Source organism: Chaetura pelagica, unplaced genomic scaffold, assembly GCF_000747805.2.
Source record: "Chaetura pelagica isolate M959 unplaced genomic scaffold, ChaPel_1.0 scaffold65, whole genome shotgun sequence".
NCBI classification, from domain to species: Eukaryota; Metazoa; Chordata; class Aves; order Apodiformes; family Apodidae; genus Chaetura; species Chaetura pelagica.
The window spans coordinates 3992706-4005588 of record NW_009953386.1 but is presented as its reverse complement, the minus strand read 5'-3'; the positions used below and the strand labels follow the sequence as shown (position 1 = coordinate 4005588).

Here is a 12883-nt window from a genome sequence, read left to right as displayed (position 1 = left end):
AGCAGGAAAAGAGCTGTACAAAAGTACCATACCACAACTGTACTACAGATTTTTCTACATAACAATACACTAGATGTGAAATCCAATTCATAACACACAACAGCAGTTATGAATCATAGTAATATGCTGCAAGTATTGTGTTCTGCAGCAATAGTGATCACCTTTAGGTATTAATTAGATTGGTTCTTCCACCCTTATGTTACTGACTTGTGAAAAAGCATTATTTTTATTATGTTCAGTAAGGTCTCGCTTGAAATACATGTATTTCACAGCTCATCACATCAAGAGCATTTTGAGCTGTTCATAATTGTGTGGTAGCATGTGGCAGTCCATTCCTTTTCCTCAATTTTAGAATTCAAAGCTTTGTGCCTGCATGGTTTAATAAACTCTAATAGCACACAGATCCAGTGTAACAACCAATTAATCTTTGAAAGCATTTTGTGTCTCTTAGTATCTCCACATATTTTAAACATGTTAACTAACACATTTCCATTACAGGTACTTCCAATTGTTCTCAGTTTCCTGAGGACTTAAGAGTTCAGATTTGGCTCCTGCTGCAAAGTGACTTTTTTGAAACGTGCAGAAACTGATGACATCAAAGCATATATATTTAAACAGTTTTAGTACTTCTAAAGTACTAAACAAGCCTGTCAAACAGGACCTAAATCTGTTAAAACTCTACTTGCAGTAGTTAAAGATTATGAAGATATTCTTAACATCCCTACATTATTTTCCATTTAAAAATTTCTTTGCACTGAATTTGACAATCTTAGTTTCTTCAGACACAAAGGTTTGGTATCACTGAAAATAATTTCATTTTCAGTTTGTAGAAGCCCAGCACAAGAGCACACTGGCTGAAGACATTTCAAAAACAAGACTGTCTCAGTAAACACATAGTAATAAGGAGATGTACATTTTTTGATTAATATCACAGTCTCTGAAGGTCAACGTATATCTGCAATATACCTAGCAACAAAGTATATTTTAATCTGCAGGCAGTAATAGATTGCTGCAGGTAAGACTTCCATTACCTTCAGATGCTGTAATAAAGCAAGAAGAAAATTTAGAAAAAAGTACCTTACTGTCTAGGGCGAGCTCCTTCACTGCTTCTGTTGCACCCACTATACCTGTAAATTGAACAAGTTCACATTAAAAAAAGTTTGTTTCTTTGTTACATAATAGCATAGAAAGAGGTTATAAAGATTTCGGAAAGCAGAATATGAGCTTTCCAAATTACACTTCACAACTATTTTGATATTTGAAGAGCTGTTTATTTGGTATTGGTAGCATCCTTGGAGCTGGAGATTCATAAACACACCATGCAAGTAACACAGAGCACAACAGCACAGCTCTTGCAAATCATACAACCTTTGTTGATGGAACACAGCAAAGTAATTTGGATTTTTATTTTAAGGAATTTTGGCATAAAAAGTGAGTTCAGTGAGTTCAGGCACTCATGTCACAATAACGGAACTCAACTTCGTGAGCAAGACATGCATCTATGAATATTTCTGAGCATCTTGAAAGCAAGGTGTCCATGACTAAGCATAATGCAGCAAAACACTCAATGCTTTTAGCTGAGAGGAAGTGAGGATAAAAAGCATCCCAAACCACAGTAGTATCAACTCTCCAGTTCCTCCCCATTAGCATTCTAGTTTTACTGCAGCCCTCACCCAGTACTCGTCAGAATACATGACAATACTGCTTTGACACAATACATTTGCCTACTTAACTCTTCAGCTGAAAATAGGTTCTATCATAATAGAGAATTAACCCAGAATCAAGTAACTGCTCATTAGAAATAACTGTTTAAAGAAAACAACGTCAGTTGAATGCTACTTGGAATCAATGTATTTCTAGTGGCTGTGTGATAATTTACATACATTTCACAGAATCACAGAATCTTAGGGGTTGGAAGGGACCTCAAAAGATCATCTAGTCCAACCCCCCTGCCAGAGCAGGATCACCTAGAGCACATCACACAGGAACATGCCCAGGTGGGTTTTGAATGTCTCCAGCGAAGGAGACTACACAACCTCTCCCTACCAGGAAAAAGTGGTGTTTTAAAGGACATCTCTATAGATGGGTGGAAACAGATTTAATCTCCTTTGGCAGTGTTTGGAGATCTGGCTATGTCTAGACAGTCTTATAGTTGTGCTAACACCGCATGGTGTCCAAACCAGTCAAGCCTAAAAAAAACTTGGCAGAGGAGCCTATGCACAGCAGTGATGGCAAATGTATCCTTGATTCAAAGATATATAAAGCTACAGCAAATTATTTATTTGGCGTGGGGTGTTCTATTAGGAGCTATGACACATTTAAGAATTGCCAGTGATGAAAAATGTACATCTACAGAAAAAAAGGCATCTTCTCCCACCCTTTTTCTCCTCAGCCTGGATGAACTGTTTAAGATAACTTCTTCCATATTGCAGCAAAATAATATACAGCAAATAAATTAAAAACTGAGTGGAGTACCTTCTAGATTGGAATTGTTAAAGAAAATATTGCAAGACAGAATTTTATTAATTCATCACAAAGAAAACAGATTAAAACTGATACAACTGCCAATGCTTAGAAAAGAACATAAGGATTTATAAAAGCTAAGAAAAGCTCTTCTGTTACAAAAGCTAATGAGATAGATTCACATCAGCAGTAATTTTTAGATTTCTTTATAAGCACAAGCTCATCTAAGGGCTTAGTGTAAAAAAGGATCATCTCCCACACTCACCTCATAGAATCATTAATGTTGGAAGGGACCTCAAAGATCATCAAGTTCCAACCCCCCTGCCATGAGCAGGGAACCCTGCCACTAGACCAGGTTACACAAAATCTCATCCAACCTATTTATTTCATTTTAGTGCCCCACTCCCTCCCCCAGTTACCGCCAATACCAAGATGATAACCGTTTTCTAATAATACTCCCCTTTAGCTCAATCTAACAATTCAACAGAATGGGAAGCACTGAAATAAGTTGGTTGAGGTCATAATGAAGATAAAGATCTCAATGTGCTTCACATACAATCATACTAAAAACCACCATATTCTTCAAACAAATAATTTGAACAAGCATTCTCTTCACAGGATGTCCTTACTAAGGAATGAGCCACTATGCAGCTGATTTTAAAAAATACATTCCTAGAACTTTAATAAGAGAATATTGATATAATTTACTGTCAACACCTCTCAAACGTAGCCCGTTTCAGGCATATACAGGCAAACAGTTAAACACCTGAGCAGTCATATACCAATCAAGTGAGTAGCTGGCAATGTAACTTCTTTCATATTAGATACTAATCCACAGCCATCTACGTGTAAAAAAAGATTTTACTTTCCAAGAGTGGAAACTGAAAATATTTCAGATTACCAAACACAAAGTCTGAAGCAAAACATCAAATACCTGCATTGTGAAAAGTGTCTACCCATCCCCCATCACCATCATCTTCTTCTATAATTGCTTCCTGCTCATCCGAGTACTCCATCTGCTTACACCTTTTGTAGCACGGCACTGCAAAAAATTGCCAAATAAAATTAATGCAGCCTTTTTATACAAAACCAGGTTCGAGCAAATCATCCTATAAAGCCTTCTGAAATGTTTAGTCTCTTATATTTAAATTATTTAAGGAAACCTAAAGCTATCTTTCAAATGAAGAAGCACGAACTTAAAAGAAAAGTTGATGTGCTGTACCAAACGTTTATTCAATGTACAGTACAACACTTGCTGTGGCCTTAAAAGTTCATTCTTCTCTTATCCATTACAGAATCACAGAATCTTAGGGGTTGGAAGGGACCTCAAAAGATCATCTAAGTCCAACCCCCCTGCCACAGCAGGATCACCTACAGCACATCACACAGGAACATGTCCAGGAGGGTTCTGAATGTCTCCAGTGAAGGAGACTCCACAACCTCTCTGGGCAGCCTGTCCCAGTGGTCTGTCACTCTCACAGTAAATAAGTTCTTCCTGATATTCACATGGAACCTCCTATGCTCCAGTTTGCATCCATGACTCCTTTCACTGGTCATCACTGAACAAAGCCTGGCTCTGTCCTCCTGACACTCTCCCTTAATGTATCTGTAAACATTGACGAGGTCGCCCCTCAGTCTCCTCCAAGCTAGAGACCCAGCTCCCTCGGCCTTTCCTCATAAGGGAGATGTTCCACTTCCTTCATCATCTTTGTGGCTCTGTGCTGGACTCTTTCAAGCAGTTCCCTGTCCTTCTGGAACTGAGGGGCCCAAAACTGGACACAATATTCCAGATGCAGCCTCACCAAGCCAGAATAGAGGGAGAGGAGAACCTCTCTTGACCTGCTAACCACATTCTTTCTAATACACTCCAGGATGCCATTGGCCTTCTTGGCCACAAGGGCACATTGCTGGCTCATGGTCACCCTCCTGTCCACCAGGACCCCCAGGTCCCTTTCTCCTACCCTGCTCTCCAGCAGGTCAGCCCCCAACCTGTACTGGTACATGGGGTTGTTCTTCCTCAAATGTAAAACTCTGCACTTCCCCTTGTTGAATTTCATCATGTTTCTCCCCGCCCAACTCTCCAGCCTGTCTAGGTCATTAGAGGACTCATCCAACCTCTTACAGATTAGAAAGGAATTAACTTCTCATGTCTCCTTAGACTGCCTATACGTTTGCTAACAACTGGAGACAACTTATTAGTTTTTTTTCAAATTACAAAACAACTTTTAGACTAAGTACAACTTCACCTGAATTAGCATCATTTTACCAAACTGATTTGCTTTTCAAATTCTGCTAAGTTTCTATCAGCTATTTATGCAAAATTAGGAATGTTTAATTACAAATTAACATATAGAAGTTTAGAATTGGTTAGAATTCATGTGTTATTTGGAATAACTTCAGTTATATACATTACAGAGCCACTGAAGTACAGATTTACACAAAGACTTCAGAAAATAATCCAAGAAAGAAGAAGGATCTGATTAAGGCAAAACAGTAATTCTCCAACATCGTAAACAAGGACTATGAAAAAATTATTCTTTTATATTAATGTGGAGAAAACCCCCACCCTGCTGTATGAAGTGCGGAATTTGTAAATTGCTCCTAGAAAGGGAAAAGGGGCATGAAAGTCACAATGAAGAGAAGTCCTTGAAAGACTTCCAAAATGAGGTCACGGCCTCCCCCACAGCTCATAGCTTGTACTGAGGTGATAGGGAAATGTCTCACCATCAGCACAAAACATTATTTTAAAATATGATCTAGAAGAACCAGAGCCGTGAGGGACCCTGGAAGTGGGGGAGGAGGAAGACAAATAAGATCACTTGGCCATCCAACCATCAGGACCATCTCAGGAAAGTTTGTTCAACACTACTCTAAGCATTTTCACATGACAGCAAAAGCCAGCAAGTGAAAGCTAAGTATAAAATGCAACCCACTGCAGGTGAAAATCTCTTCTTAGTACTGAAGGTTCATCTAATGGAATTATATTTGACACATTTTGACATAAGATCTTCTGAGAATTTTTTCTCCCCATGGTTGTGCCATTTTATTTGAAATTATATTTTATATTATTGTTATTGACAGCAATAGGGACATTAATTACACATCTGAAGTAGAAGTATCAGTGTCGTTGTGAAAAACATTTCAGGAACACTTCAATAGCCTTTTCCAAAAGGAAGAGGAAAATACATGTATTTTCCTTTTAGGCAATGAATATGAGTTGAAGGACACGAAACAGAAAGACAGACAAGGAGGTTTGTAATGTTTAAACTTAATTTCTACTTCATCAAGGCAAGCTGCATTACTATTTTAAAGCCTTGTTAAAAACTGGTCTAAGAAACTACTCTAGATACGTCAGAAGAACTTCTTTCATATTTCAAAGCCAAAGCATCCGAAATGTAAGATATTTGCTTCCTGTCAATACAGACAATCCATAGAGCTGACAAAACAGTCAAACATGCTATCAAACCTCAGAACACTTAGTTATATTTAAACTTCAGCCTTACCATTTTTAGTTACCAAAAACTGTTTGTCTGTTGGCAGGTAAGCCTTGACTTTTAGTTCTTCTCCTGAAGCCCTGTAAAATGAAGTGCACCATAAAAGAGTTGAGAATTTGATGATCTGCAAACAAAAGAACCCTTGTATTTTCAACAAATATCAGGAATATTTTATATAATCCTCTTGTATTTTTCTCAGAATGCTGCTATGACTCTACTCTTTCCTATACAAAGACTTTGATACAGGTATGGGATCAAAAAGGTTGCCCACCCCTAAACTACAGAGTCTTGGATCAGAAGTACTTTCTGCTTTAAAAACTACTTTCACTTTGAGATGGCCAAGCAAAGATAGGTTGATAGGACAATCCAGTCTTTAAGAAATTTCCTAGGATCAGCAACAACATAGTCCTGAATGTCTGAAAAAATACACTTCAGAAAAAGCCAAAAATAGACCTCGAGAAATATAAAACCTGCCCATTGTCAGCAGAGCTCAAGTAACCTTTCCTAAGCTCACATTACTCAAGCACTTGCTTTCACTTTCAAGTTGTTTTTGGTTTGAAACAAGAGTAGTGTTTTAAATAGCTTGTTCCAAACTCCTAGCACATAGAATAGACTCAACATCACACTTCTTCTGAAGGAGACACTAAAAAGGCAAGAAACAATTATTCAGGCATAATAATTTCTCCTTCAGCTCTTCACAGCCTAGCACAGAGCGAAGAACCTTGATTAAACCAGCTGCACAGGAAATACCCATCAAGGTACTAGCTAATTAGTTTTATATTACAAGACACCAGTAAAACATGCAGAAGCACCTTATTTACACCCTTATTGTATATGAAAGATAAGGATTTCCAAGGGCAAGCACTGCTCAAAGTGATCTGGTGCCAGACAACTCAAACAAATTTAATTAAGAAATGCTGATCTAAAAATATGTCAGTTACAGGTACCTCCTAGCAATTCTACTTGCAAATGGCCTTTGCTTTTTCTATCACCAAGACAAGCTCCAGGAGACAGGCTGCTACTGCATTTAAGCACTGAAAGCATATGTATCAGCTTATTTCCTCTAGAGCCTTAGGGAAACAAGCAAACAAATTCCCAAACAAATCCTCATCTCCATTGCTGCTACACAGAACAATAAAGACATCCGCCCTGACTGAAAGTCAGCTTAATCACAAAAACAGCTGAAATTCTACTGAAAGAGTCTATGTACTATTCTGAAATGAGACAACTATACAGTTGTATCCAGTGGAGATTTATCAAAGCACAGGTAGGGATGTTAGCTCTCTAGAATTCTTTTGATTCTACTTACCATTGCCAAGTAGGACAGTGGTGAACTAAGTGATCTCCAGCTGCGACAAACTGTTAAGGGAGGAAGAAAATTGAACTACTGGTAAATACAGTATAAGGAAATTATCTCCTGTTTTTCTCAATATTAATATTTCAGTTGCACCTTCCTTTGATAGATTAACTATGTAACTAATAACTTTTTAATATCAGTTTGAGGCTTTCTTTGAAGTATATTTCTCAGCTAACCATGAAAACCCAACTAAATCCACCTCACTTGAAAATGCATACTAAGCACAACAGCAAATTCCATTCAAGTTTAAAAAGCTGTGGTACTGCACATTACTCATTTAACAAGCAAAAAAGCTTGCTATCACAGTAACTCTTTATACTTTGCAATGAAGAAACTGCTTTTATTTACCACTCTTCAAAGTTTTACAAAGAAAATTAAGAGCTTAGTGTAAAAATTATTTATCTTTCAACATTCAAAACAATTTTGCAGGAAGAAAAAAGTGAGAATGACATTAATTGAATCAGTGAGAGAACTGCACAGAAGAATAAAACAGTACACATTTTAAGTAATGACCATCACTATGATAGTTCATCACTGTTAATTAAATATGGATAAACCATTACTTAGTACATTGAAAAGCATGCATAACTTTGTTCTGAAGAAGTGGCTTTTAAAAATCTTCACTCTGCTTTTTTGTAGTATCAGAGATAAAGGCTTTTATAAAAAACACATCACATACATTAACATGATACTGGAATACTCACAATAGACTTCTGTACAAATTCAAAATTCACCCAGCAAAGTCTAACCCACTGGGCTTTTTTTTTTATACATAGAAATTGAGAAAGGCAAACTTTAATTTTAAAACAGAGATGTGTGGTCTTTGCACCAGTTACTTTTGAAAACATGGGTGCACACCTGTTGCTGTAGTTACTTTAGTTACCTTCTGGCCTTAAAATGTCAATTTATAACAATGTACTTGTGGTTGACTAACAGTTGTTGCAGCATAACCAAACAGGCTTGCAGCATGTCAGCCATTTTCTCACCATGTCCTCCAAAGCGAGGCATATCAGCGCAGTGGAAAACAGGACAACACACAGTGCATATGGATTAACAGATTTAACCTCTGCAAAAGTGCTTTCTATCACTTATTTTTGAATAAACACGTCCAGCGAAAATGAAATCTTCACTTTAAAGAAAACAGCAATCCCTCCCTACACAGATGGAAATTTTATAAGTCATTAGCCTTTACATAATAACTGCACATGAAAGTCCAGAATTATTTAAAATTCCCTGTTCAAGGAATCAGAACACTGTGGCACCAATTTTCAAATATGTTATTAAAGATTAAAAAAAAAAGGAGTCTAACAGATGCAAAAAACCTACTTGACATTTCACTTGCATTTTATTCAGTTTAGACAGCACAACTCATCTAGCCGGTTTCACTTTCTATTTCTCAAGCACTAATGCTATCTCATACCTGAGGCAATACTGCAAAAATGGCAAGAGATAATTTTAGAACAACTTTCTAAAAAAAAGATGATTTGTTAAGATTTGCTTGTACTCAGATATAAAATTAAAACAGGTGCTATCTTTCTGACATATTAACTAGTCAGAACTTATAGCAGGCAAGAATTTGTTGAAACTAAATCAAGTACACAGATACAAGAAAAGAGGGAGTAGGTGTTGAATTTGGTTAATGAGTCATCTTCAGCCTTACAGCTAATTGATTTGCCTTCAGAGACATGCCACAGAAATCCTACAGTCTATAAAATAATCAGTTTCAGACTTAAATACAGTGAAATTGAGATTCATTACCCCAAAAATTCAAATTCATTCAAAGATAACATCCTAGCATCATTATAGACTACCTCAATTCTTGTTTCACAATCATTACTATATAAAGAGCAAAATCATCAGGTAAGAGGCAAGACTGTTAAAGGGAAAATCAGCAGATCCATGCTCCAGTTCCATCTAAGCTTAACAAAGCAATCTTGATGTACAATTGTTACTCCCTTGACTACTGCTTTGAAGGATCTAACTTCATACAGAGAATACATACTATTCAAGTTCTCTTACTGTGTAGTTCTTGCTACCTTCAAGTACCTTTTCTTTCAGTACTACTGCAAAGTTTTCTTCCATAGATCAAGAAAGGATTAAGCATTAGTAGAACACTTATCTGCACCTTCTATGCTATAGCTGGTTTATATGTAATATATATTACATATTTATAATATGAACATTAATATACACACACACATATCTGAATGGTTATCAGAACAGCAGATAACCATGTTGCTAAGCCTGTTTTTCTAGGCAGTCCTCTTCTTGGCCATAGAAACCATAAATGCTTGCTTGCCATGCAATGTAGCAGAAAAGTGCCAGGTGCCAACGTTAGGAAAAATACTTCTGCCCACATTATCTGCCTGCATCAGTCACTATTCTTCCATCTCATACTCACATTTGTGCATTGTGTCTCATTCTTCTTTCATTATACCTAACAGTCTTAACACTGTTTTCTTACACCTCTGTAAAGACAATGTATTTTTAGAACAGTAGCACATTAATATGAGAAAAAGCAGAATGGGGAAGTTGAAATAGCACTGCACAATCAGTTTTTTTGCTATTCTAGAAAAAATCCTGCTGGTTTCTCTTTGCAGCAGTCCCCAACTATTACAATTGCTTGGCAGCAATCCAAAATACAACCAGCCTGAAGTAGTCTATAGAGTAGAGGAGGAAAAAACAACAATCCACTGGTGTGGACAAACACAATGATTTAGCCAGAGCTTTGGAAGGAACCAGAAGTAAGGTAAGCAAAGACTGTTCCGAAGATAAAGTTCCCCTTGGAGTTGCTTACAGGAAAGACCTCTGAAATAAGTATATTCCCGTTTCAGGCCTGAACTCCATGACAAATGGAAGCTTCCTGCACGAGCTTCCTTACAAGCTTTTCATAGCGTAACATAGGAAGAAAGCATACCACATTCAGATGTCAAGAATTATCTCAAGAGAATTCTGTTCATCTACATCTGTAGCGTAAAAAGGCCATTTAAAAATTCCACTTTGTGGAAACTGTTTCAAGAAGCAATTATTAGTTGGCAAAGACATTAAGTGCTTGAGATGAACACATCAAATTTGAGTAAAAGTTACACTACTTTCAAAATACATTTTTAAAGTTTCTAAATACTTACTTCTTCAGGTGTAATTACTCCAGTTTCTTTAAACTTGGACTCCTGCAATAAAGAAAGTTGAGAAATTTTGAGAACTACTGAAAAATTTAAGTACCTCACTTTACAGGCAAGACAAACGTCTGATCTACTTTTGTCTTGGAACTAGCTCTGTCCAAAGAGATCTGTGAAATCAGCTTGGGGGCAACCTCCGCCAGGGCTGATAGGCACCTTATTTCCATATCCCATGATACAAGGCTGAAGAAAATTACTTGTTGCAGAATGTGAGGTACTAGGAACAAATACCACACATACAAAGTATTTCTTTTTCTACAGCTAATTATATCAATAATAAAGAAAAGATCCCCAGTATCACATTGGTCAGTAAGAGAGGAAACGAGCTGGAATCAGTGGTCCTCACAGTCAGGAGTCTGGGCCTTGTTCTAAGCACTGAACAGCCCTGCAATGCATCAATACCAGGCTTTGCAGGTAAGAAAGGCAATGAAATAAGCAACCAAATGGATTGTGGTAGGGAAAAGTTATGCAGAAATGCTTAGCTATTAAGTTTTTTTGTACCCATTTTTGTGCCTTCATTGTACACCCCATGGTAACCGTTTTGATTTTCTCATATTTTTGTGTTTTTCAGGGAGAATTGATGGCAAGCAGCAACATGATTTACTGGAAAAATGAAGTACTTTTGCATTAAAAATGACATTTATGAAGTTTAACAATACAACATTTTTGCATACTCATATCTAGAGTAAGTGTGCTTTGCTTCAAACTTAACTGTTTTCTTCAGAAAAGCCTCAAGCACCAAGAAAAACTACAGCTCCCCAGCATTAGAGCTATCCAAGAATGGATATTTAAAAATAACACAATTACAACCACAGCATACCTCACTCTTCAAGTTTTTGCATGATCATTTACTGAATAATTCCTGCCCTAAAGAACTCATGACTTTTTTCTGTGCAGACTAAAAGCAGCAACTGAAAAGTACACTACTTTTGGCTACAACTTCACCCCATTAAATCACTGAGAAAGCACTAAAGAAAAGCAGCTACTGCAGAACTTAGTTATGCTTGATGCTATCATCTGTGCTATGTGAAATGAAATGAGCACACCTGTTTCATAAGATCAGTGAGTACTTACTTTCACCCCCATTTCTAAAGAAGAGAGATTTAAGAAGAAACAAAACAGCAGCTGTACAAACACTGTAACATCACTATATGCCAATTAACAGAAATCAAAGAAACTCAAACAACTCTAATTTAGCAATTTGGATGACTGTAAAAATGAGAATTCCTATTACACATTACGAAGCACCACAGTGGAATCAACTTAATACATAACCTCAAAATGAACTCTAAGCAGTAGGTAACATGCAGAAACTTATGTTTCTGGAATTACGTAAGGAAACTTTAAAGCATCCATCCTCTGTTCCCTGAGAGTAAACAGTTTGCTTTTCCATCTCTGTACATTCTGTGGTATGTAAGCTAGTGAGAAACACATGTCTAATTTATTTCTGAAGTAGTTGGAAGTATTTATTTCAATCCCTTCTAAAAGGAAAATATATACATAATGTTATCAACTCACATTTGTGTGAGGTTCTGCCTCTTTCCAACAGTACAGCTGCACACAATAATTCCTCCACTATTACACCAGCTGTGCAACAGCAACTGTCCTATGGTAAACAAGCCACTTCACCTTTCCATGTCACAACTTACTGCAGCCCATAAATGTCACATTGGTGGGCAATTCTATCAGACTCACTACCCAGGAAAGAGCATATGATATACCACAGAAGAACAAGTTAAATTAATAATTGTGTATCACCTTCTTCTGCCCAAAGATCTAAGCTGTAGAGTACAAGGCATACAGGCCACACAGGCAGAGACACTGTCATCCACAATTACAGTGCAATTATTTTTTCAAAAACATAGAAAAACGTGAAGAACAGGAGAGAAAGAGCTGCTGACAAGCTAAGCATTCACACACAAAGCTGAGTTTTACATAAAAAGTACTTGTATACCCAAGGCAGAAAAGGGGAGGTAGCATAACAACTGCAGAAACAGACTTGCAGTTTGTTTCTAACAAAAAAAACCCCAAACAAACCAGCAATAAAAGGAATTAGAAGAGATGTGTTCCTCAACAGTGTTGCAATCAAAAAACGAAACAGCCCATTTCTACTGTTCACAGTTACTTCGGCGCACAGAGGGCTGCGTTAATACAGTAATGCTGATACAGGAGTAACCTGCGCTACAGAACTTCACATCAGCTCATGAAATGAACACGTGGCTTTTCTGTCAGATGTCAGCTGAAGAAGGTGCCCTCTCACCCAAAACAACCAGCACAAGGCACCCCCGGAACCAGGCTGCAGCCGATTTACCAGCACAGAGCCGCACGGGAGGCACTTCTCGGGCAGCAGCACCAGCAACACCCGCCCTCCGGGGGCTGCCGCCCCCAGC

At 37.5% G+C, this 12883-nt stretch overlaps 1 protein-coding gene across 1 annotated transcript in view; it reads right to left on the bottom strand.

The window, feature by feature from the left end:
• ATG3 (autophagy related 3) overlaps positions 1-10998 on the bottom strand; it is a 22116-nt gene extending 11118 nt beyond the window's left edge. The window contains exons 1-6 of the mRNA XM_009998271.1: positions 10995-10998; positions 10443-10519; positions 7267-7316; positions 5967-6037; positions 3398-3505; positions 1078-1127 (exon numbers count right to left, since the gene is read on the bottom strand). Of these exons, the coding sequence (XP_009996573.1) occupies positions 1078-1127; positions 3398-3505; positions 5967-6037; positions 7267-7316; positions 10443-10519; positions 10995-10998 (360 nt within the window). The remainder of the gene's footprint in view (positions 1-1077; positions 1128-3397; positions 3506-5966; positions 6038-7266; positions 7317-10442; positions 10520-10994) is intronic.
• Between the last annotated feature and the right edge of the window lie 1885 nt (positions 10999-12883).